The sequence below is a fragment of the Syngnathus typhle genome, linkage group LG7 (assembly GCF_033458585.1).
Source record: "Syngnathus typhle isolate RoL2023-S1 ecotype Sweden linkage group LG7, RoL_Styp_1.0, whole genome shotgun sequence".
In the NCBI taxonomy this organism is placed as follows: domain Eukaryota; kingdom Metazoa; phylum Chordata; class Actinopteri; order Syngnathiformes; family Syngnathidae; genus Syngnathus; species Syngnathus typhle.
Window position 1 is genome coordinate 16,798,115 of NC_083744.1, and position 26,772 is coordinate 16,824,886.

At 41.1% G+C, this 26,772-nt stretch overlaps 1 protein-coding gene and 1 long non-coding RNA gene across 3 annotated transcripts in view; one reads left to right on the top strand and one right to left on the bottom strand.

The window, feature by feature from the left end:
- The first annotated feature begins 93 nt into the window (after positions 1-93).
- LOC133157370 (uncharacterized) lies at positions 94-19,069 on the top strand. Of its 2 annotated transcripts, XR_009715005.1 has the most exons (5): positions 94-185; positions 496-532; positions 1,088-1,225; positions 16,240-16,333; positions 18,304-19,069. It is a non-coding gene; the product is annotated as an uncharacterized LOC133157370 (long non-coding RNA). The 2 variants fall into 2 exon arrangements; XR_009715004.1 differs by lacking the exon at positions 18,304-19,069 and having other exon boundaries at positions 16,240-17,123.
- Positions 10,797-26,772, bottom strand: part of si:dkey-106n21.1 (solute carrier family 23 member 1) — a 26,849-nt gene continuing 10,873 nt past the window's right edge. The window contains exons 6-12 of the mRNA XM_061283858.1: positions 24,013-24,130; positions 23,032-23,188; positions 20,724-20,977; positions 18,298-18,462; positions 15,307-15,415; positions 12,125-12,220; positions 10,797-11,781 (exon numbers count right to left, since the gene is read on the bottom strand). Of these exons, the coding sequence (XP_061139842.1) occupies positions 11,588-11,781; positions 12,125-12,220; positions 15,307-15,415; positions 18,298-18,462; positions 20,724-20,977; positions 23,032-23,188; positions 24,013-24,130 (1,093 nt within the window). The 3' untranslated portion in view covers positions 10,797-11,587. The remainder of the gene's footprint in view (positions 11,782-12,124; positions 12,221-15,306; positions 15,416-18,297; positions 18,463-20,723; positions 20,978-23,031; positions 23,189-24,012; positions 24,131-26,772) is intronic.

Here is a 26,772-nt window from a genome sequence, read left to right on the forward strand (position 1 = left end):
TTATCTGCAACGTCATAGTTTGGGTCGCGAATCAACTACTGTCCAATCAAGTCTGGTCAGGTGAAGCCTTTTCATTGGTCAGTTTGGGATGATGGCGTCACAATTTCCGCCTTCACGGCAGTACAAGAAAAGGTACCAGCGAAGCGTGGCTACCTGTCTCACGCCAACTCTCCCCGATTTAATTGGTATGTTTCTTCTAAACATGTACTATCTTAAAATATATATCTTAAAAACAATCCATAAAATGTTATTTATACGTTCACGTCGTCTAATCCTTCATGGAGTAATAAGACTGTAACAATTAGCATCATTTAGACATGCTAGCTAGCGCTAATTGCGTGTTCAATATTTAGCACTGTCCAGCAGACCAAAGAACGATAAATTGGCTCGTTAAAATATCATTCAGTGTGCCTGGTAGTACAAACCGCACAAAAAAATGTCAATACTAATATTGCAGTAACACTGATGTTTTAATTGTACTCATTCTCCTCACAGCGTGATGGAAAAGTATCTGGGTGGACAACAGGCCAAGGTAGGCTGTGATTTACTTGAAATGATGTGAATTTGTTGAAAATCAATCTTTCCTGTTCAAATACATGCGGGATGGGAAGTGCAGCTACCGGCAGCAAGCCTTCCCAAAACGTCTTGTGCAGTCATTCATTAGAAGCAGAATTACAGTAGCTTAGTACAACACCACCTTCTATTGGTAAAATGACTGTACTGCAATAGAATATTGGCAAGTGTCTGTTTTTGTCTTTCATTTTTGTGTGCGTAAGACCGGCCATAAAAATTTGAAGGACAGCCTAACGGAATTCTGCCTCCATACTACGACAGGCAGCCTCCTTTTAATGTGGTTGTGGCAGCCACACCGAAGGAGGCGTATGGGAGCACAAAGTCTCACGTTGCTGCTCTTCTTTCTTCTACGCTTGATTTTGTCAGACCAAACTCTGAACTCATCAGACTGTATGGCTGACTAACGGATGAATAGAATGCTTCCAGGGAGATTTAAATCCCTTTAGTTGAAAAGGATTCGATGAAACGTTTTTCCAGCTTGACAATAACGTGTGCCAATTTGTGTTGTCTATAGAAAAAAAAACATTTTCCCCATTAAAAAGACAAAAAAAAAGTCAAAACCTACAAGTGGTGGACTGATGAAAGAACTATTGAGACTTGAAGCTAAAAATATGACTTGCAAGAAAGTAACTGACCTCATCTACAAGTAAAGGTAAGACAATTTCAAAGGTAAGACATTTTCAATTCAATCTAAAATGAGATCAAACAAAACAATTCCAAAATCAAATTAGGAGCAAGTTTTTTTTTAATTTATAATTATTTAATTGAACGGTCTTAATTATATTTCCGTGGTGGGGCATCGTAATATAAACACAATTTATTTGAAATAAGCTTAAATTAAAATTAAATTTCTTTTAAACACTTGGCACCCTTTAAAAAAGTTACAGTTGCCGATGTGTTCTCTCAACATCGCGGGGAATAACTTTCTTTATGGCCAAATTGATGTGCGCAAAGAATACTGATTTCGAAAAAGATTTTAATGTCTGGTTGTTAAATTTAATGGCAGCTTTGCTTTTATTATTATTTTTATTTTTTTAATTTCCCAGTCTGAGCAACCAAATATACACACGTTAGACTAATTTGTTCCTCATCATTTACAAAACATAGGTTAGCTTCATTCAGAAATAATCATTTTTGGCGTTTGTAAAAACATGTCGTATGTTAGCGAGTACCCCGTTTTCTTTCAATACAAACTCGTGAGCTTTATAGAAGGCCACATTTGTGTTTGTCATTGTTCTTACAAAACCGTGTGCAGTCTCGAGTTTGGCTACGATGATGATTTCCACCACAAGCTGGGAAAAACTTTCCATTCAGGAAACAAGCAAGTGATCTTTATCAGCTGTCAAATGTTGATTTTCAAATTATTCTTTGGGGGAAGATGAAAGCTGTAGGCGCAGTGGATATGACGAAGTATTGGAATACTACAAGGGACGGACGGCCTTGTGAAATTCCACGATTGGAAGGAAGGTCTGAGATGGCAGACATGTGACGACAAACATTCTTCTGTGATCTTAACAGTGTTTTTTTTGTTGTTGTTTTTTTCCTTTTTAAATTGTTATTGACACACTCATGACTGTCTTCCGACACAAGAGACTCAGTCGAAACACTTTAAGATAACAGCGGTAATTCTTTTTCTGGGCCACCACGGGATTTATGTGAGCAACAAATATCCACTTTCTTTTGGTCTCGTGACCATTAACAGTGAGCCCCATTGTCTCATATCTTTCTTTTTTTTTCTGATGGGAAGTCGGATATGATCATGATGTTTTTCTCATTTCATTCCATCTTGATTAATATTACGATTCTGAAAATGCAATGAAAGATGTCAGTCAGGTTTAAGAAAAAGCAGTTTCGGTGACATTTCCTAAGGTAACCTCATGTTTGAGATTTTGTCCTATGGATGCCAAATTTAAATCGTGTATAACAGACACATGCGTGACGCTTAGTTATGAGGATTGGATTTTGAGTTTTCCGGTGTTACGTCTCGTCCCAGCAGGGCCCCGAGTTTGACGACTTGCCATAAAACATAAAACTCTTGTAACTTGAATTCCGCAAGGTCTTGTGGTTGGCTCATTTCATTATATGCCCACTTGGCTGACATTATTATTCTGGTCCGATCAGTCACATCCTGCTGCCATTTGGAAGCCTTATAATGTTTAGTTCCAAGGAAGGTGTCAAATTGTTACGTAATCTCCGAGCACGAAACCCACCTTTTAATTCTGCTTTACTTTACGTGGTGGAAAAAAACCACGGCTACATGTATAATCAGGCGTTTGTCTTAATTTGCCCCAGATTGGAAAAAAAAATAACCCTCTGTTTGAGCAGAACTTTTAGTCATTATCACATGTGCAAGCCACTATTTGTGAAAACGACTCACTCACAATGGTCACATCACAGAAACTTGTGTAAGCCTAGCGGAATTTCACAACTCATGATTATGAGAATGTAGCTCCCGGTAGATAGAGTGAACTATGACTGGGTCTGACTGAGTGAAGCGATTGTAGTATTATTGTAAATATTCATATAAAAATGAGTTGTCCTAACAACCGAAGCCGGCTGTTCAAAATGAGATGCAATAACTGTTCTGTTGTAATGTTAAACACTGGGCATTTTTATTTTCAAATCATGTCATGTGATGATCATCATCTCATGACCACCGACTGGCCAACATCGTCTCTACTTTGTCTGGCGAAATAAAAATGGCGTGGTAAACTACCGCTAAAATTCCGAATGTGCTTCAACTGAATTTGCTCGAGATTGCGTTGCGGTGGACTGATGATTTTTTTATAATACCCAATAAAGTTTTTTTTAAATGTCATTGAGGGTTCCAGTAGTAGATGCTGATTTATGGTCGCTTCACAATTTCTCAGGTTGTAACGATTTACGCCATCATTCTTGCCGTTTCTCGGCCGTAAATCAGGTTTGTTCCGCATAAGGAGCGTGGAGAGGACTTTAATGTACGTAACGCTTTGTGGCCTCACAAGTGTAATCTAAAATCATCCCAGATTACAGTGCACTTAACACGATTAGCCGACTAAGAATACTCGTGGGCACCCGGTGTACGTATTGGTGTGTATGTGAATATCTTGCGTGGCTTTGTCGTAAAATGACGATTTCTTTTAACATTAAAATTCCTTTTCGAATTTACTGCGCTTTTATTCGACAAACAACTCACATTTTTTTTGTCCTGTCAATACTTTGATCTTTCCCCACAATATTATTGCATTATTATTCATTTTGGCATTTGGCCAATATTACCATTTTGAAAAGACAAACATTTGTTGCATATCAAAGGAAGAAACCGATCCGGGAGGCTGAGAGACAAGATGTAATAACAAGCCCAATCCCGCCCCAATATGAAATGTGGTTTTATGAGCCCATTACTCTGGCAGTCATGAAGAAACTAGTTGAGTGGAATGTTCTTTTCGTACCAAAAATAACCAACCAGCAATATTGGATAGATGATTCACAACTTTGGAACAAGGTTGCCAAAGTGAGTCATGCTATGCGATCAGGTGTTTCAAAGCTATTGAAGGCAGAAGCACTATTTGTCCGAGTCAACAACAAACAAGGACTGGCAACAATACGGTTGTTGTTGTTGTATATCAATCAGCCCATCACACGTAACCTTTCATGCCGAGCTTACCGAGTCTGATGCGATTATGTTTGTGAGTTACTTGGCAATTTGTTGCACTTAGGTTTGGAGCGAGGATTGATTCATTGATTATGTGAAGGCTCTTCTTGTTTTTATTAGCGATAGACTCCCGAGTTCTGTTTTATGAGGTTCTTATGACCAGCAGAGTTGATGAGAATGCAGCTGAAAAGGGGCGATTCCAGATTTGATTCTTGGGCGGACAAAATGAATCTTTCGGTTCATTGAACACACGATTGCTCTTGAAAACAACAACAGTAAATATACATTAGGGTCATTGGAGGCTAAATTGTCTTTAACAAAAACGTGTTGAACTATTGCCGTAGATTTGAGCAAAAACATGGACGTCGTGGTCTTTAGGCTCTAAGTCCTTCGATATTTACAAAAACGCATACATTAGGATTTATAAACGCTCCAGAATGTCTTTGAAGGTTATAAAAACATGTTAGCATGATGAATCAATTCGGCATTATTTATAGAGCACTTTTAAAACAACCGTCGCTGAGTTCTCTTTTCATTTAAATCAAAGACGTTCATTGCTGTTAACGGTTAGCTTTCCTCCAGCCATGACACAAGAAAGAGAGGAACTTGGATTTGACAGCCATCTGCATAGCGGTGAAGGGAAAACCGCAGAGGCCCTAGAATTGAACCCTGTTGAATACCATACGACAGTGGGGCAGATTGGGACTTTGAACAACACACTGCGGTCCACCATATCAAGCACCGCAGTCGCTCCAGTGTCGTTAGCTAGTTGGGAGGTCATTCTAAAAAGAATCATTCGTCATTCAAGTTTAAGATGATATCGCATCTTAAGCAGGGTAACCCCGACTTCCTTTTCCAGCCACTTTGAAGATCCCGAAGCGAGCTGGGACACTTGAAATTAAAATTGCATCATAGGCTAATCTAAAAATTCTTTTTTGATGATAACAAATAAAAATGTTGTCTTTGTTCAGTAAAATGCGAAAAGACAGCAAGTGAGGGAGGGGGAGGAGGAGGAAGGGATCGGTGGCTCTTGGACCGGCTCCTTCGTGTTTGTTTTACTGCTGCTTTCATTCCAACAGGATAATTGCCATGCTTAACACTAATGTGGCAGCAGGGCTAAAAGTCATCGTTATTTAATATCGCTGCACATCATGTTCCCTCGTAATAATTCCAATTTAGCAAGTCAAGGGGCGGTGATTATATTGTCGTCTTTCTGATGTTTGTCTTTAAAATAGACATCAGTTGTAGCGCGCTCGCTTTTATCTTGTCAGCCCACAAATGATGTACTTGTTCGTAATGACTATGGAATAAAATTGAAGATGATTGGATGTGATTGTGTGTATTTAGCTAAAACGTGCTTTCTTTATCGACTGTTTCAGTAAACCATGTGGTCACATTTATCAACATTTTTTTTTAAGATTCAAGTAGCAAGTAGCCTGTATATGGAGCTAGCTGGTGCCTGATGGGGATAGTTTACATATGCTTCAAGCAACCAAATGTCTTTGTCTCCAGTTAGGATTTCCAAAAATCTCTATTTATCAAGCATCTCTTTTGATGTTTTGTTATCTCAGCTTTGTTTTTAATCGTGGGATTCTTCCAAAACCAACACAAAGCATACCGCTAAAAGCAAAACATGAATCCTTGCCAGGATTCGTGCTGGATCAGGTTGCTCGAGTATATAATGCAGAAAAAGCTTCTCATGGTCCAGGTTTGAAGGTTCTTGCCACCAGCATGGACAGGAAACTTTTGGTTTAGATCCAGCCAGATACCCTTCATAGTTGCATGAAGACAAACATTGTTCATGATGTAGACACTAAATTCTAAGTAAGCATTAACTGTGTTCCTTCAATTAGTGGACCCTAAACCTTGTAAGTAGTTTATTACCATTGAACCCGTTGAATCCTCTAGACTTCTGAGAACTATGTCTACTGGAATTCTAATCATAGCAAAGGACCTTACACTTAAACCCTGCAAATTGGGCAAACCAAATAACGCGGGTAGTCCCCAGGAAATAAACGTTGATGCACTTAAAAGTGAAAAGTGTGTATCGCCCATCACAGTTTTGCAAGTATTTTAGTAAATTTCCCCCTAAATGGATTTTTTTTCCCCCTCTTCATTCAGTCGGATCATTTCCTTTCCTCACAAACCTCACTTTTGGAAGATAATTGTCATTCCCTGTGATGTAAACATGAAATGCACACAAAATTGTGACCACACGCCAAAGCTTGTTGGAACCATGATCGCCCCTAGACATTGTCTGCACATAACACATAGCGAGATTTACATGTGCCTTGCAATTGTCTAGAAACCAGGTTTGTGAGATAAGTGGTTCAGATAATGAATGCATGGAATTTTTAACTGTAATGTAAACACGGGCCATGCATGCAACATTGTTGTGTGACCACATCTCAGTCTTCTAAGAACCCTAATCATTGTTGAAGAATTAATTAAAGAATAGAATAGTTACTGTCATTGTCACACATGTACAACAAAATCTAAAGAGTGCCAACCGATCAGTGCATAAAATAAAAATCATCCTCCCTAGTTGGCTGCCACCCAGCTCAGGACCAGGAACTTCATCTCGGGGAATATAGAAAGTTGGCTAATCACCTACCTTGCTCTTGTTGCAAATGACTTTTTCACCTCACACACACCCAGACTATGAAATGTACCAATTTTTCCGCAAAAGCTCAATAAATAAGCTAATAAGCTAAATAGGAATGACTTGAATGACACCCGATTTAGGATCGTTGGAGATGCTTACATACTAGCACGCTTGTCAGAGGAAAGCTAACATCCCATTTTCAGACAATCACCTTGTTGCTGACTCAACAGGCCGAGAGCCAGAAGGCGTAAAATGATGCTTGAACTTAACCCGGGTGGCCTCTGCATTTAAAGGGATTTGACAGGAAGAGTTCACGACCTCTGCCGGTACAGCAGACGACCCACCCCTGTCCAACCCCACCTCGCAGCTTTAGCACTAATGCTAATCAGCTTAAACAACAGGCGGTGAGAGATCACCTGGCGTCTTATTGTCATCATTACAGCGCGTTGTGCTGCGACTTGCATTCCAATTAGGAGCTGGCTACTTGGAAATGACAAGCATCGTTGGCAGCGATAGCGACAACTTTTCAAGTAGCGACAACATAACGCGTCGAGGTGTTGGAAATGCACCAAAGCGGGACATGCGCCAACATGGACGTACCCAATGCTGTTACGTGAAATTCAAATCGTTCTATAAAGATAACGACTAAAATGTAAGCTCTAAGGCAGAACGGGCAGAACTAAATAGGTCTTGGATACATAGAAGTTAGAAATAAAGTGGAATTCATAGGAATTTGTGTGCCAGACCCCGCTAGACAAGTACTTCTTGTATTCCAAAGCCCAAGATTCCTTTTGAATGGAGCATGTGCAGGACGCACTAATTTGGCGGTTGTCTGCTAGGCATTTCTATGACCGGGTTAGAAAAGGAGTCACCCAAGGGTCTTAGTCGGGTTTTTAAAAATCGGAATATGCGATCACTGCAACCATTGAATTGAATCGCATGCAACATAGTCATTGTGGAAAGACCACACACCAACATGATCTTGCTCTGGCAATTAAATGTTTCTTACTTTGAGTTGATCGGAGCTTACGCATAGAAATTGGTATGTGCCAGTGTTTGAATGGACGTGCTAGCACACGTTAACGTTGTTGGTATTTATGGTTTGAGGCGTTTACTATAATATAATTGTATCACACCCTCCACATAATTTCTTTCCATCACACAATTGAGTTTATGCTAGTGTCATCTCGCAAACACTTGAAGTATTAGTATTAAAGGATTAACTCTGTGCCTTCATTTTTTCCCCTTTCAAGCATCACTTCTTATCGAAGTAAAATAGCGTTCAAACAGCCAGTAACTGTTCAAATTGATCAAGAACGCAACACCACCACCTGAAAAAGACCAATGCTAATGCTAACAACAGCGCTAAGAGTACAGCAAAAGCAAGACTACAAACTAGCTTTGCTAATCAAAAAAAAACTTTGTCTTTAATGTTGATGATTACGTTTGACAAATCTGCACATGTACATTAAAACGTTAAATCTAATCATTTTCAGCAACACTTAGCCATGTTCAACATTGGATTGAACAATTTCACAACTGAGGGGGAAATATTTAATCCTCCTATTATTGGATGAATGTCCTCATGTGTTTTATTATAGTTAGTATCTGTCCTTTCTTGAATGGTGCCCTGTGTGAAACCCCCTTTGGCAGTGAATGGCATCCCGTGGGAGATCACCCCGAATTGACGCACCGCTAAACCATACTGCGCATCACACCACCAACCACACACACACACACACACACACACACACACACACACACAAAAACTGAGCTTGATAGTGTATATTCCAATTTTTAGTTTCCTTGCCAGCGTGCCATAAAATCTCGAGCTAACATTTGTCACATCATCTATCAATATGATCGGACAAACAAAATAGCCTCGAGGATCCATACCCAAAAAGTTTTGCTTTGGAGGTAGCCATCAATATTGTGAGATCAGTTACCCATAAACAAAAATGCACCATCTGTCAACATCATGAAGCTAAATAAGTTCAAGTTTTGATTGGGGGATCCGTCAATGGACGTTAAATTTAAAAAATATTTGGAAAAAAAAGTGTTCAACAGTTAATACCTGGAAAATTTTGTACGTGCTGCACAGCAAGCGCGAGTTCAGCCAATGACCTTACAGTGACTACTCTGAATGAATCTTAATTGGAATGTGACGCACAACAGACACAGTGGAGCCACATTAAAAGGTTCCTTGTGGAAGCATAGCAATGGATTAGTTAAAGGGCATCCATTGTGACTCCTTCATACATGCCGAACTGGCTAACCTTCACATTCCTCAGAGAAAAAAAAACAAACTTGTGCTTTAGGGGCCATATTTGACTATTTTTAAAACCGCCAGATCAGTTGTAGGTGAAAAAAGAAATCAAACGGGCATTTAATTTTTGAATGCATATTGCTTCATATTGACATAATTATTGTATTAAAATCTTGTTTTCTATTTCATCATGTATAATTGAATGATTTCTATAATGTTTGAATTACAAGCAGGTCAACACAGTGTTACCATATCTTTTAATCAGAAACGCAAGTCAACTTTTTTTGTGGTGATTCCGAGTTGATTGGGAATCACGTCACGAATCAATGATTTAATAAAATAATTCTGGCCCGATTAATATAATCTCCTTTCAAGCGCTGTGACTACTCGATCACAAAAGTACACGCACACACACGACAGTTGTAGTAGTAGGAAAAGTGATTTTCGTTAAGTGGGTTTAAAGCCCATCACGCTAATACTGTACTGTAGTGGAAGGTCACGTAGAGTTCATGCCTGCGTCCATTTGCGTGTATGCGTTTAATAATCAAAGTAAAGTAATTAATGGACATTACTCAATAATAACTATGTATAGTATTATTTGCAGTTGTGCGTATATTATTTTACCATTCTTGAATGCCCAGTTTCCTATACAGGGAAGAACCCTATTTAATTCAGATTTTAATCCGAGATTAATTGAAATATCTTGCTTAGATGTGGATTAAAATAGTCTCTAGTCTTGAGTCAAATCTGTTTTGAAGAAAGACTACAGATAATCCAGGTCTAAATTAGGGTTAGCTTCAGAGTAAGGGCTGAATGCTTCGCTGTGCATGGTGAAAATGGCTTACTCCATCCATCATGCGGAAAGACCACCACCAAGACCAGAACATGAGCCTCTTATTTGTCCAATCAGGCACCGCCCAAGCTAGCCTATGCAAGGAAAAACTGCAAGTCCGGTCCAGTTTCCAGTCCACCCAAAACACCGATATTTGTGTTTGGTACACCCCTAGTATGATTATGGAGTCCGCATGCATGTTTTTCAGAAAGCTCAAACCGATTGAAAGCCTCTAAAGTGCGAGGCACGTGCCAGACTCAACCGCCATGCTGCCACTTACCCCAAACTGAATAAGAACGCGTGACCAACATGACATGGCACAGCAGTGAGGATGAATTACACGACTAGACACAAATTATTGCAACTGTTGTCATCCTCTTCTCCCCCCGCTCCGTTTTAATCCCTGAAGGCTCTTTGCACTTGACATGTTGAGGGACCCACAACATCTTGAAGGGTTTAAGAAACGTGTGAATGCCATAGCCAGACTTTAAGCTAAAAACCACGTGACCACAATGTGTCCTGAAGTTATTGCTCACATTGCCTCCTGCCTCTTGTCTAAGAAACGTTACGGTTTTGAATGAGCTGCTTATTCAGGGACTGAGGCAAGAAATGTCAGAGCTAATCCAAAAGGAGTCATGACGTTCAAAGTAACGCACAAGATTAAATGGGGCTCCCCCTGGTGGCATATTGTCATATTCCGGATCTGGCAAGGTATCAAGGATTCAAGTCTTAATTAGGGTTTTAAAACAGAGGTTACGGTTTCAAATTTGGAGTTTGAAACGGGTTTAGAGCTTCAAACAAGTGGTCTTGTTTCAAAGCCAGCATCAAAGTATCAAATTGGGCTTTCAAGGTGATCTGGTCCTGATGTTGTGAAAGGATGACAACATCTTTTCAAAGTTATTTATTGACACAGTTTCGTACATCTAACATCAGTGTAGAAAATGGAAAAGAATGGTAATCCAAATCTATACAGAAATAAGATTTGTTTTTATTTTATTTTGCTAGCAAATCCATCATGTGGACTGGTTGATATTTTGTTAGTATAAAGCAATCACTTCTAAAACAACCATTATATTATCTATATGTTTTTCTGTAAAAAAAATAGAAACATTATTGAAAACTGTCTTCAATTTACCGTAGTTCCTCAAATAGTGGCCTTCTCCTCATACGGTGAATGTGGAAATCATTTGCAGCTCAAAATTCTACACGCAACACCCCATAAAGAAAAACTGAAAAAAGTAAGAGGGGAAAAAAAAAAAAAAACTAAACTGAAATCACATGTATACATACAGTAAGTATTCACAGCCTTTGCACAAAACTTTGTTAGTTCATCTCTGGCAGTAATTGCAACGCCAAGTATTTTTTTACCACCTTAAGTTTTTTTTGACTGATGCCACAAACCTGGCATCATAGTGACGCACTGTACATACATAGTATAAAACTTTCAGCAAGACATAGAAAAGAACTTGTTGCTAACCAAAACAGCAACACTTGACCACCAGACACCTCCCTCCCCTTGCAGTTGAGTTAAAAACAAAACGGAAACTTTTGCCACTATTTTCGGAAATACGCCGCTTACTATCTCTTTCTGCTATCACTGAAACGTAATAACCTCCATTTTGTTGCACTGTTTGCGCTCGTGTTGAGTGTAAAATGCACCGAGGAAAAAGGAGAGCGTCACGGCAAGGCGTCCGGCGTTTCCCGTTGACCTCTCTTGTATGACGGTAGGAAGGGCACGTAACGGAAGAAGCGGAAGCGTTGCCAAATGACGTTGCAGAAGGGAATGTCGTAGCATGACTGGTCGCACGTGGCTTGACTTTCCTTGGTTTCCGCGTGCTGCCACTTGCGGAGACCTCGCTCCTCGGCGCTCCCTAAAGGAGGAAGTGCAAAATCGCCGACACGTTAATTGAGGGTTTTTTATTTTGGGGTGAAAAAATGTTTTTTGACAGTCGGCGGTAGAACACAAGTGTTTCTGACTAAGAAGCAGAGAAAAGAAGATTTTTGTGAAATCAAACATGTCATGCTGATGCTAATAATTTTAGCTTATGCAACACCTCAAACTATAAAACAAGACTCATAAAGGTATTTTGAACGGGGGGAAAATCTACTTCCATACAATTAGTAAGGGACTTTGACTCACTGAACGTCACTGGGATTCCTTTAAAACATTTGCCATTGATGAACATTTCGGTGTGTCACTGTTGGGACACTTACCTGGAATGGTGTTGTCCAGGATGAAACCAAAGAAGCCTCCGATGAACATGTGTGTCGTGAAGAGCACCACGATGATCTGGTCTAGCTCTTTGATTCCTTCCAAATACAACGCATATACATTTTTTTTTTTTTTTGGGAACGGATTCTAAGACACAAAAGCCCCCAAGGGCACGATAACAAAAACCCTTCGCATTCTCGATTTTGCTTCCCCCACTGCTGATGGCTATTTTTGGAAAAATAGCAATGGTAAGAGCAAAGAAGACATAAGTGTTTTTGAATGGTTTTGTATCTTCAGAATTGAAATTACAATCATTACATTGGGAAACTAGCTCACTAATAGCATAATTCACTGCAATCCAACGTGAACTAGAGTGTTAATCTGCTATGCAAAGTCATTTCAGGTCGGCCACGCAGGTCAAACGTTCAGGACCTCGTCACAACATGTCTGGCGGGTGGTTGGGGCAAGGGTTTGGGTGAGGAAGCAAGCCAGGGAGCTCTCCTCCGGCAAGCGTTGCTTATCTGAGCGGGACAGATTACAGCTGGGGGAGCCGGTAGCGCCAAGAGGATTGGGGGAGCTAAGCGGCCTAGACCTGAGAGCGGCAGACCGGTCCCACCGCGGATTAGCACTTTCCTCAGAAGATACCACGATCATCTTATCATGTCAGCACCCCTCCCCTTTCATCTCTGGTAGCGGCGTCACTCTTTGGTTACAAATCTCAATCATCAAGAAAAGTGTCTCCGCGTTTGTCATGCCTCTCCAAAGGTGAGCTTGGTGTCAGATTGACAGACTACACGTTGAGGCAAAGACACCAAGCCCGTATACATCCGTGGACAAGTGTTGAGCATGTCAGCCATGATGGGAACAGAAATTCACGTTAGAAATCGAACGAGAAAGTCGAGCTCAAAGCACTTGAAGAGAACAGGTGCTGTTTTCCATTAGTCCGTAAGCGTTAGTGGTTTTGTTGTAGGTATTGTTCAAGAAGAAACTTGTCTAAACTATCCAAGTCCGCCCTGCAGCTAACGAAACCTATGATTAAGACAGGCAGGTTCAGAGCAATCATCCACTTGCCAAGAACATTTGGTGGGTGAAAATCACTCGCTAACATCTAAGGGCAATGAGGAGGATAATAATTGGCTCGTAGCACCGCTTGTAGCCTGGAGAGTATTTATTCGCTATCCTTGATATCCACTTGAAGGCCCATGGACTACAATTTAGCACACCACTAAGATGTATGACACATTTTTGTGCCAATAGCTGACTAGTCCATGAACCTTAAACCGGACATCAGGGATGTTGACTCAGTGCCCGAGAGGCTGAGCCGCTCGTTTCAAAGCTGTCAACGCGAGTTACAAGCATCCATTGCCCCCCAAAATCCTCACTTCAGCCCAAACAAACAAGCAGACGCTAAGGCAATTAGGCTCTTCAAATCTGGGCCAGGAGACTCAAAGGTGAGCGAGAAGCCATTGCCATCTGGGCCCCGTGGGATTTGGGAAGGCCTCTGGGGTTTTGTGGGAGATTAAGAACTGCCACTGGCACTACCTCAGCCATCCTGCCAAGACGCCCATTCACCAACACACTACACACAAGAAATTCTGCTCACAACAATTTGAATCATGACCACTGATCACCACATGCTGTGCGTGACCTTTTTGGTGTTTATTTGTTTTGTATTCGGAATGTCATAATATCAATAGCATATATACATATATATATATAGGGTATTTTCCGCGCACCTAAAAAATTCTCAAAAGCTGACAGTGTGCCTTATAATCCGGTGCGCCTTATATATGGACCACATTCCTAAATTTAAACTGGCCCGAAGCGTTGTGTCATGAAATCAATCACAAGTGGCCCGCTGAAGACTATGAATCATGAATCAAAGAGACTATGGATCATTGTTTTGTGATTATAAAGTAATTTGTTGCATCTGAAGTTGAGATGAAAAAGATAAAATGGAGAATGATTTGATTTGGATTAAAAATCTGACGTTATGCATTAATGGTGCGCCTTATATTTAGGTGCACCTTATATAAGGACAAAGTTTTAAAATGGGCCGTTGAAGGTGCGCCTTATAGCCCAGTGCGCTTTATAGTCCGGAAAATACGGTAGGAATATTATAAATAGCATACCGTCCAATTGGGTTTAATACTTCTCAACAGGAATCCCACTTTAGAAGTTGGCAACCTGGTAAAAAAAAAAAAAAAGGATGGACGGAAAGCGAGCCCAACCCATCCAATTAAAATGAACTAAATAAAAAAAAAAATACTAATAAAAACAAAACTTGATTCACTCAAGATTTATTTACTTGGCGCATGCACCACGTTTTTTTTTTAGGTGCGTACCAAGGTTGGCATGTTCAGCACTCACAAGAGTTGACTTGTCTGAGGAATACTACGTGTTTGGAACACAAACATGCATCAGTGCACGAGCAGTCCGCTTTCTCGCCACTCACCGGCGACTGCTAGTTTAGCGTGCGGCCGATTTTTCTCTCAGATGGCATACACAAACAAAAAACAGCACCTGCTGAAAAAACTTGGACCCAAACCCCAAAAGTCTAACCTCGCCTGCTCATTCCCACGTGAGCTGTGGTTTCGTCTTTCAGCCAATAGTGTTTGAATCATGCCAATGTATAAAGTCCAGCTGTTTCTTTTGTGTAGCCTTTTAAGTTTTACGCAGTGTTTGAATTCTTTCAAACACACTAAACCATCGCAAGATAGCTAACGTCCACACACCTCTGTCTCAAGGGCAGATTTTTGTCGTACGTAAAACTTAGACCAACATAAATCATTTCCAAACTTTTTCCACCATTAACATGGCCTGCAAACTGTACAACTCTATTGTGTGGGGAAATCTTTTTCAAGGGGCAAAGGAAAACAAAATGTCGTTGCATAAGTGTGCACACCCTCTTCTCGCCGGTCTCGGGTTGTGTTTCAAATGAACCAGTCACAACTAACGTTAATGCCGCCGTTGAATGGGCCTCAGATTAACACCAAATGCAGTTCAGTTGTTCTTCATCTGACATTGACTAATGGCCTTCCAGAAAAAGCCTGAAGACTATTTTGAACTGCTTATATTTTGCTAGTTCCATGTGTTAATAAAAACCAGCCCGAAATGATGCCGCTTCACAACAGCCCTGCTTTTTTAAAAAGCATTGCTGAAAGAAATAGGCCACTGGCGTTACCTGTGTCGATGATTCCCGGGTTGGAGTGAAACCATGTGGGCAACACAAGACCGCTGAACGTGGAGAAGCCAAGGATGAGCAGGTTACGAGATGAGTTAAGATCCACATACTGAAGACATAAAAAGAGAGAAACTATAGTGTACCAATTTTATTGACAGATGCAAACTATTATGTCTTTTTATAATACGCCTCATCTGAAATCAATTAAACGCCCTGTGTGATATAGTCTGGAATGTTGACATAGATTGGGAAAGAATGCAGTGCTGTATTCATTTATTGTATGTTCACCCAGTATGAGTCCAGTCCTTGAATTTGGCGGATATAGTTTTCCATGTTTGCATTTCATCCATCTGCCTACTCTGATAAAGTTGTACTTTTTTTTCAAGGAAAAAAAAATCTGGAAAATATTTAACATTATATCATATTTAATATATTTCATCAGCCAGCCCTGCTCCGATAAATTTGTCGTTTTTTTCAAGGATTTTTGTTTTTTTCAATATTTTGCAATATTGTTTCTTTGCCCATCTAGCCAATATCTCTTCTACTACTTTGAGAAACAATTCTTCCGAGCACAAGTGCACAAGGCCCACTGTAATCTTCTGCCGTTTGAAAGACATGACCCGAAAATGATGTCTCAACAAAAACATACGATTTTTTTTGGGCAGCAATGACAACTTGATTTGAAAATAAAATTTGTTTTTTCGCCGAAAAGTATATTTTCATTATGTTCCAAATACTCGTTAGTCACGCTCCAGATTTCTGTCCTTTCTTTTACCCTTCAACTGTTCCTGTCTGCTTGAAGCATGTATCACTTTCAACACCAGCACGTCAAGCGAGCACGTTTTGCAACACAGTTTCGTGCATCCGTCATAATTCCGCGCTCCGACAACGTGGAAAACATTTCTTGAGTTTTGTGTTTGTTTTTCTGGGTAGAACTCCTCAGCAAGCCGCTTCCCCGCTGCTAAGAATTCTGGGAACCAGGACACGAATGGCGAATACTGCTGTGAGGCATGAAAACATCCAAATGGTTGAGTGCATTCTCTTTAAGTCACTTGTCTCTCTTTCATGAGCTTGTTTTTCTTTTCTTTTTTCCTGCTCCAAATAATTTCCACATGATGTGGCGAGGGCGCGGTATTTATTGCCTACTGTTAAATGTCTGCAAATAATTTCTTCTCAAATGCCTGCAAATATTTTTTTTCCCCCTTGAAGTGAATGCAACGGGGCTATTGACGTGGGCCACGTCTGTGCGAATAGTGCATTCGCACAGACGTGGCCCACATGCGTGTCTTTCCAGGTCAAGCACCGGAGAAAGGTCATATTATGTGACTGGGAGCACACTAAGGGGCGACGTTGCCCCTCCTCCTCTCTCAACTAACAAAATGTGGCCTGTTTGCCATCTGTATTTGGAAAAGCTAATATGACTGTGTTTAGTCAAAATCGATTAGAGTTGAAAAACGTTACTTGTTGCCAAATATTTCTTTAGAAATAGGATGACAATATGAAAATCATTTTAAAATAGACTTATTTTAACCCTCTCAACTGTTCCCGTCTGGGTTTTTCTTGGATTTTGCAATTTTCTATATGGTCAAATTCAGGTCTCGTGTTTTTGATTGTGTTTTTCTTCCTGAAATTTCGAGATGTGACGGGGGCGTTGCCGACCATTTACACAGCTATGGAAGTTTATCTGTGCCATCGGATTTTGAATTCGAATTTGTAGCACTGAATTTTTTTACATCCAATTTTTAACACTGAATTTTTTTTTGCATCTAAATCAGACTTTGAATTTTTAAAGCCATCGAATTTCTAGCACTGAATTTTTTTTTCCCTAAGACATTTTTTTCAATGTCTCAAAAAATTCAGTGTCAAAAAATTCAGTCTTAATAAATTCAGTGTAAAAAAATTCGACATCTCAAAAAATTCTATGTAAAAAAATTCAATGTCTAAAAAAATTCAGTGTAAAAAAATTCGATGTCTCCAAAAATTCAGTGTAAAAATATTCAGCGCGGACATCCGGGGTAACCAAGGGAGAAGTAATCGATCCCTGTATCAAATCATCCAACGTTCAGCCAATCAAGTTACGCTCCATTGGTCATGTGACGTCGAAACAGGAACGTCGTGAAGTTCAAAGGTAACACAGTTAATACTGTAATACTAACAGTTAATACTGTAATACTGTAATGAACTTGAACTTCACGACGTTCCTGTTTCGACGTCACATGACCAATGAAGCGTAACTTGATTGGCTGAACGTTGGATGATTTGATACAGGGATCGATTACTTCTCCCTTGGTTACCCCGGATGTCCGCGCTGAATATTTTTACACTGAATTTTTGGAGACATCGAATTTTTTTACACTGAATTTTTTTAGACATTGAATTTTTTTACATAGAATTTTTTGAGATGTCGAATTTTTTTACACTGAATTTTTTAAGACATTGAATTTTTTGACACTGAATTTTTTGAGACATTGAAAAAAATGTCTTAGGAAAAAAAAATTCAGTGCTAGAAATTCGATGGCTTTTAAAATTCAAAGTCTGATTTAGATGCAAAAAAAAATTCAGTGTTAAAAATTGGATGTAAAAAAATTCAGTGCTACAAATTCGAATTCAAAATCCGATGGCACAGATAAACTTCCATACACAGCTGCAGCGGCATACACCTAATTCCTAATTTCACTCATCCACTCCTAAAGAATGCTCAGAGTCCCAGCACTGCTAGAAAAACATGTCAAATTCAGTTTCTAGATTGATTACTCATACGGGGCGCCCTGATCTGATAGTGATATCAGTCTAATACCAACCAAAATAAATATTCTTATGACTCAACACTGCTTATAAAAAAAACAATAGTCATTTAGTATTCAGCTTTGAAAGTCAACTTTCACTTGAAGAAAATTGTAATGTGGTATACCACTGATTTTATTCACATAATGCAGGCAGAGTGTAAATCAATGACTCAGTGTTTAGAATATGTATGTTAGTCTGTCTTACCTGCAGGTTCGAAATCCCAACGGCGGCGATCATTCCAAACATAATCAGAAACATGCCCCCGATAACCGGATCCGGGATGGTAATGAAGACGGCTCCAAACTTCCCAAAGATTCCCAGGACAATCATAAGAATTCCAGTTGTCTGGAGCACCAGTCTGCTCCCAACCTAGGATGCATGTAGTTGGATACAGTCTTTCATCGTAGGCAGTAAAGCAATCAAGAATTACAAAGCCTTTGGAGAATTTCCATCAAGTTGGTCTTGGCCGGTGTGCTGCGGACTTGGATTCCGACAGCAGACTTGTCAAGTGCATCAAATCTACACTGCGTGTTTATTTATTTGCATTTCATGGAGCATTCTCGGACATTTGCCGTCTGGCCAAAATCAATCGTGTTCATGGCCTGACTCCAAATTTGAAGAGGTTCAGTCAAAATTTGGAAATTATTACCATGAGGCGTTGACCACAGCTGTCTTGAATTTCTTGTTATCGTCAAAGACTCAAATTGGCACTTGATCATATGTACTGCATGTTTTCATGATCAACTCTAACCGAATGCCTAACAATCAACCTAAATCACTCAAACCCAACCACCTAAACCTAATCCCCTAACATCTAACCAAAAGTAGGCCCCAAACCCTAACTTGCCCGGACCTCCCGACCTCCAACCTCCCTAACTCTAACCAGCTACAATTCTCTATGACCTAATCTTAACAACCCCAACAACTAACCATGATCCTCGTACACTTGGCCCTAACCAACAGCAACCAAAACCGACACTTAACGGCTCAGGCTCCAAACCAACCACCTAACCCATACCAATCTTACCTCCACCCAACCCTCTTATCTCCTAATTCCAACTAACTCTTACCCCAAACACCTAACTATAACCCTCTAACATTTGACCCTAATCAACAGTAAGCAAATCCATCCATAAGCCCCCCCCCAACCAAAAGTAACCCTGACAAACCCCTAAACCATCCTAAACCTAATTGTACCCTTCAACCCAAACTTACCCCCCTAATTCTGAACCAGTCTTATTTCAGAACTAACCTGAACCGCGGACAACCTGAAGCGAACCTCTTCTATCCTCAATGGTACATTTAGTAACACCGCGTCTTTCTCAAAGCTTTCATCACTTGACTTGATTGAATTGGCACTAAATGCCTCTTCCAGGAATTCTTTTACCAATGAGAAAGCGGAGAGGAGCAACATGAGCTCTTGGAGAGGAAGTTTTTGCCTGAGTGTTGAGGAGTTCCCTTTCAACACTGCTGTCATATCAAGAAGAAGTTTGAAAAGTAACCTTAACTGTGCTGCCATAGGCTTTTGTATTTGAATGATAGACGTTGGCCTTAGACGCGGGGTACGGCCCCTGGGCGATCATCTGTCAATCGAAAAACTGATGAAAGCTACGTCTATTTGTTGGAATTGTTTTTAAGGGTTCGGAACAACATGTGCTTTTATTTCGCCAAATAGGTGCATGCATTTTTACAGGTTCAATATATCAGGTTTTATGAGTTTCACCAAACATTCAATTTGTGCTCATTATTTGGAAGTTAAGCCTCTCATTAAACTTAATACCGCGTGAACTGAACTTTAATGACATTTAATGGCCATGCTTGTTGAAATTTACTACGGCTCACAATCACCACAGTTTGCACCGGTTACTTGGGGCCCTTTTCGAGCAGGCTTCAATTCGGGGTTTTAAACTTGGGTTAGGGTACGTAAGGTTTCAATTGAGTGTTTTAAGCCTGTGTGAGGGTTTAAAAAAAAAAAAAAAGTCAGGCTTTAAAATGGGGCAATTAAATCAGGGTAAGGCTTGCAAATTAGAATTCAAAATCTGAGTTTGGGTTGTGAATCAGGGTGACTATTTCAAATGAAAAGCCTGGTAATAATTTCAAAGAAGGGTTTTAAAGTTAAATTTTCAAGCCAGTGTTCGACTTTCAAGCAAGGGTCAGGGTTAGGGTATCATCACCCAAGGCAGCATCTCCGATGTCACGCCATCACAAATGTGATATTGCACAGACGCCGACTAGCGCTGATGAGCCGACGATTGAGGCTGCTTCCTGCAACCCTCGTGATCTTTCCACTGTAGATAAACAAAGGACAACTCTGGTGTGTCCCTTACAAAGCTCTCAACACTCAAGCCTGAATGGTTGACAGAAAAAGGCATTGATAGGAACGCTTGTTCTTCCAAGGAGAAATTGGAGAGGAGCAGCAGCCGCAAGTGTTTAAAGTGATAAGAAGTTGCATACACGTTAAGATCCTTTGATAAAGTCAAACAAAAAAAACTACAATTTAAATCGAATCATTTTAACTGTAAATATTAACAAGATTATCATTTGAATAGGATAATAATTGAGACTGTAAATGTATATAGAAACGCAAATGCCAGTGCATTTTATGTACTTCATTGCCAGTTTCAATGTACCTTGGTGATGCCAAGTGCAGCGATGTTCTGGCTATAGGAGGTAGTCCCATTGCCCGTCCCCCACAGACCAGCCAGGATGCAACCGATGCCTTCAACGGCAATGCCGCGGTTGATGGCGTGGGTCGGTGGCGGCGGCGCGCCCGACAGCCGGGCGCAAGCGTAGTAGTCACCAATGGACTCCATGGTGGATGCCAAAACGCCCGCCATCATGCCGAGCACTGATGACACGCTGACAGTGGGCAAGCCCCATTGACCTGCCAACAGACCATTGAAGGATTCATTTTTCAGGAAAATGAAGGCCACTGAAAATCACATTTCATTCAGAGTAGGGAAACTAACTTGGGGACTAACATGAGGGTTAAAGATCTGCTAATATGTTTTATATGCTGTTATTTCGAACGGTGATTTACTTGCCGTTTGACTTTATTTGATATGTTAAGAAATCAAATGTATTCCGGCACATTACCCATCATTTGGCTTCAGCCAGAATTCTTTGTGGGTAAAAAGTTTTAGTTGGTAACGTTCGTATGATTTGTTGTGGTTTTTGACCGCGTAAAACCGGATTATGTTCAGATGAAAAGGCCAGCTGTGTGAAATCATGGAGCCCTTGACAAAAAATGTGGTACTGTGAATCCCGAGGAAAATTTCTCAACAGATCCCTTAACCGCGAGTATCCGGTGCGGATCTCCGATACACGCGACCGCCTCCTGACTGGGTTGCTTTCTTGCTGAGTAATAAATGGTCACATCCTAGACGCAAGTACTTGCCAGTGGCGAGAAGCCACAATGAAGATTCACAAAGCTGGGTAGTAAACATCTGCTTCATAAAAGTGGCCCGGCCATGACAAGACAACAGCATTTGATGCTTTATACAAACATCTGGATGAATGAGAACATTCCTCGAATCATATTCACGTCACATGGCAGGAACGACGCCAATGTTCTTGTCGTGCATTTAACCGATTGTCCGATTGTTTTAACTAGTACCCGCTGATCCGATCTAACGATTCCCGGATTGCCTGCATCATTCTCAACACTGAATAAGTTCCTGATGCGTGACCTTGTGGACCGGTTCCGGATTTTGTCAACCGCTTGCTTTGTCACTACGGACTGTTTCTTCGTTTGCTGCGCTGATATAGGACTGATCGAATGTTTACTCAAACAACAAACTAGACTTGGCGGTCCTAAAATTCTAAAATGTGTAGCTACGCCAGACTTTTTATGTCCCGGGAAAAACAGTCTTGATGTTACGATATGATATGCCCCACCCTCCACAACAAAAAATTAAAACCTTTTCCAGATGCCTTAATAAATTATATCAGACATTCCTGGGCCAAAATCCACAAAGGCTGAAGAATAACAGAATATTTTTCATCCATTTGAGACATTGCACTTAAATTTTCAACAATACCCAGTTTTTCGCTGGAGATGCGTTCCAAACCCAGCCGCGATAAATCGCAAATAGAAACAGTATATGAATTTAGAAATTTAAATACCAATGGATTGAAATTTTCAACACATAGTGCCCGCTAGACAGCAAGGGGTTATTGTAAGTCAACAATGCAAAGTGTCCAACCCTCAGAATTACCAACCTGCACTAACCCGGGGGACATCATGCATGGCGAACCATTAACCTTTCTTAATCCTTTAAAAAACATTTCCACACTGTTCTGTGCATGTATTGTACCTGTACAGTAAATAAAAGAACAAATTATACTGTCACGTATAAACCTGCGAATTGGTGAGGGATCACTGTATTTGGTTCTGGCATGTATGTAAGGTGGAGGTGTATGGCACAATCTGTGTTTTTGCGGTTACATTTATAATCCTTTCCTATCCTTCCAATAACATGTTATGTCAGGGCATATATTTGTTCTTTACACTGACACACTCCAGGCACTCCAGCGAGAGACAGTGCTATTGGCCTAGAGCTAATTCCCCGACAGGTTTGAAAAGAGCCTTTGAAATATCTCGGACAGAAAACAGACGCAACAGCGCAGGCGGTGCAAAATCATTGAAACGTTTCACACGTAATACATAGGTCCTTATTGCAGGGATGAGTATTTTCCGCGGATCTGTTTTTTTCCGTCGAAAGTATTTTCGTGAATCGTGTAAATCCGTCGAAAGTAATTTTTTTATATATGGGGGGGAGCGGCCGGCTAGTTGGCCGGGCAGCGTTAGCCTCGGCGACTCTTGCGGGCATTCCCCCGCCCGCCGCGACAGCGTATAACATGAAGGCAACATGAAGTGCACGACGGTAATAGTAACCCAAGTGACTGGTATCAGCTAAGATGCCAATGGTTATTTACCTGGGTAGGGAATGTGGAACCAGGGCGAGTTGGCAACAGCATCCAGATTAATGTCGGTCCTCGCTGCGTAACCGTACTTATCCGACTTGGATGGCAGCACATCGAAGACGGTCAGCAGGAAACAAACCAGCCAGCCGCCACACATTCCGAACAAGGCCTAGGGTTTAGCGGGCAGAAATTTCACGTCAGGGAAATGACGACCCACACGATATTGGAAAGTTCTATTTATCAGATGCTGATGTAATGAAGAACAAATCCCCTGAAATATTATATTTGGACTTCCAAGATTTGTTCTGTTGACATCAGAATGTGTTGCTGGATGTTTATGAATATACGGGGGAGATTACGCGGAGGGATCAGGGTATGCTCAGATTCAAGGAAGCCCCATGCTCTGACATCAAGCATTTGTTTTTTGGACGGCAAAACCTTTCTTACACAACACTCATCGGCAGCTCTGAAGAGCTTGGCTCTGCTTTCCGTGACACTTGATTTACGTTGAATAGTAACCATGAGTTTTTAGTTGAAACTACAGTGAGTGGACAATTCATTCTTAAGTCACCTTGTAAAAACAGGCCAATTGAGTGGTTGGGCGTTGGCTTCTCTTTCAGTGTTGTTGCCAGGACGCCCGATACACGTTTTGTATTTCATACGAAAGCGTGCACTGAAAGATCTTCAGAATTTGTATTGATTCTTTATCCATGCAAACCTCTAACGCCGGGAGCGGGAGTGACTCATAGAGGTCATGGGTGACTCCAAGATAACTCTCTGGCACTCAAGTTGACACTATTTTCATGAAGATACAAGAGGCGCTGCAGGAGGATGCATTCCATGGAGTCACGCTTGATGTGCTTCAGGAGTCGGGCCAGCGTCTCAGGTGCCGGTTTGTCAGCGGTTACTCAACAGTAATATAAAAGCATCGCAGTTTGTACGGCAGAGCGTGCTGGAGGCAAACAAGTTCAAGCGTGGAAGCTGGTGACTCACCGAGAAGAGCTTGAAGAGAGGGTAGTGGAACACTTTCCATTTCTTGTCCTTGTAGGCAATAAGCGGGACGTCCACTCTGCTCAGGTACTGCGAGAACAGCAGGATGAGGCACACCGTGCTGTGGACGCAGAACAGTGGAGTGACAATTTACATACTTTGCAACCAAGATTTGTTTGAGGTCTAGATTTAATTTGAGAGAAGAACCATAGTGTGTGCCGAAACCACAATTTAAAACACAAATTTAAAACACCAATTTCAAAACACTATCCATCCATCTATCCATTTTCTGTACCGCTTAGTACAGGGTCGCGGGCGTGCTGGAGCCTATCCCAGCCGTCATCGGGCAGTAGGCGGGGGACACCCTGAACCGGTTGCCAGCCAATCGCAGGGCACACAGAGACAAACAACCATTTGCACACACACTCACACCTAGGGACAATTTGGAGTGCTCAATCGGCCTACCAAGCATGTTTTTGGGATGTGGGAGGAAACCGGAGTGCCCGGAGAAAACCCACGCGGGCCCGGGGAGAACATGCAAACTCCACACAGGGAGGGCCGGAGGTGGAATCGAACCCGCACCCTCCTAACTGTGAGGCGGACGTGCTACCCAAGTGCGCCACCGAGCCGCCTCAAAACACTAATCCAGGTTAATTCAACTATCCTGTCTTGAAACACTAATTTGGAAGAAAATGAGATGTTGATGCTGCGGGCGAGCACAGCGTTCTGGTTAGTTCGCAAGCTAGCTGGTGGCTAGCGCCTCATGTCTTAATATGGTAAAGGGATACATTCCATCCACCGGAGGCTTTAATTGTATATATTTTGGTAGCTCAAACATGTATGGATAGGAAGGCATGAGGAAGATGGATTTCCAAGGACAGTTTGATTTTTCACAACTCTGAAGTCGAATTTTATATACGACATTTGCCTTATTTTGATCATTCGAGTTTTCTCTTTGGTGAGTCAAATTTGCAAGACAACTACTTTCACTTCACAAGGGCTTTAAGAATGTTAAATAGTTTGAAACATTTTTCTCCTCTAATAGACTTTTAAAATATGTCCATTGCTTCCTGTGGGAAACGGTGTCACACTGTCTTGCGGCGTGATGTATTATGTCGAAATGAACATGTTGACAAGCCGCACATCTGCAGATGTTAAAGAGCAACACCGACCGCAGCCTTCCTCGGGCTCAGGTGGAAACGTATTCCTGGGTATGCGTTCTGTCTGGATACAAAACAAAATTGACCTTTAGGTGCCTGAAGACACTACCTCGTTGGCCGGGGGGGACGACAGCAAGCAGGCCTTGAATTATGCAAGTCAATCAATCATTCATTAAAGAAAAAGAGCCGCCATTATTCAAGCAACAGCGTTTTTCTCGCACGATAACCGACCAAACTTACGAAGAACACTTTGTGAAAGACAAAGAGGATAAAAAGTTAATGGCAACCATGTGTGCTGGCATGATAGTTCCTCATTTTGGGACAGTAAAACAAGCTCGTAACATCCTCATCGCCGTAACCCATCACGCGTCATTTCCAACTCTAAATAATATCGTCTAGTTAACTTTGCCGGTTCGTTTTTCAAGAGCGGATAGAACCTTGTTAATTCCAAGGAATTTGTTCAAAACATCGGTCCTACCTGGCTGGTGTCTATGCACAAGATTTTGTTTATTCCCCCCACACACCGACCCAAATCAACAACTGCGAGAATTCCTACGGACACCTGGACTATGTGAACACGTTGAACACGTACAAATCATAAATAAAATCGTCTTTGGTGATTACATAGACCTGTACGTGAGGTGACGTCAACACTAAATTGTCTTCGGTGCTACCAAAAAAAGGTTCAGTCGAGACTCTATAAACGGTGTTTGATGTCAACAATGTATACGTTAGGTTTATCCAAGATCCTAAATCGCCGTTTTACGAAAACAAGTGGATGGGATTCATTGCAGACTAATTTGTCTCTGATGTCGATTGTACGAAAGCATGTTGCCTTATTCCCTCGTTGCAAACGTCTGAAGCTTTTTGACGAGTAAAAAAAAAGGGAGGCCCGTGTTAGCTACAAGCTAATTCTGAATGTAAACAAGTGCAGTTTTTTGTCGAGTAACTCGCAGAAGGAAAGGTTCAGATAAGTTCTCTTTCTCTTGCTTGTCTTAAAGAGGAACTCAAATCCAAGTTTACCTTTGGGAGTAAACTTTTGTAGATTATGAATTAATCATACCCCCCCCCCTTTTTTTTTGTAAGCAAGCTCACGGCGGCCATTTTGTCACTTGCTGTCTGCTGAAAATGACAGCAAAGTCTACTTTATTGTCAATTTCTTCACGTCAAGACACACGAAGAGATCAAAATTGCGTTTCCTACTATCCCACGGTGACTATATATATATACGGACAAACAAGACATTCAAGTAAACAATACAAAAAGTAAAAACCAAGAAGGCACATACAATGAATAAATAAGGGCTCAGGTAATAATCACTGCTCACCTGTTTGCTAGATTTGGGCATGTGACACTCGCAAGCCTCGTGAAATAACCACCTAAAGGTCACCCGACGCGGCAGATAAATCTCTCAATGTGGCTTTCGGTACAAACGCAGATGTTGCTCGGTTTAAACTGGAAACGAAGTGACTAAAGATGCTTCTTGTTAAGCGTCTGCAACTGTAGCTGCCAGACCTCTGTGACAAAACCACTTGTACTGACAAATCCTACTTAGGCACAAGGTTTTCAGCGTCCAAGTCAGCGGAAAAGAGAAAAACATCAA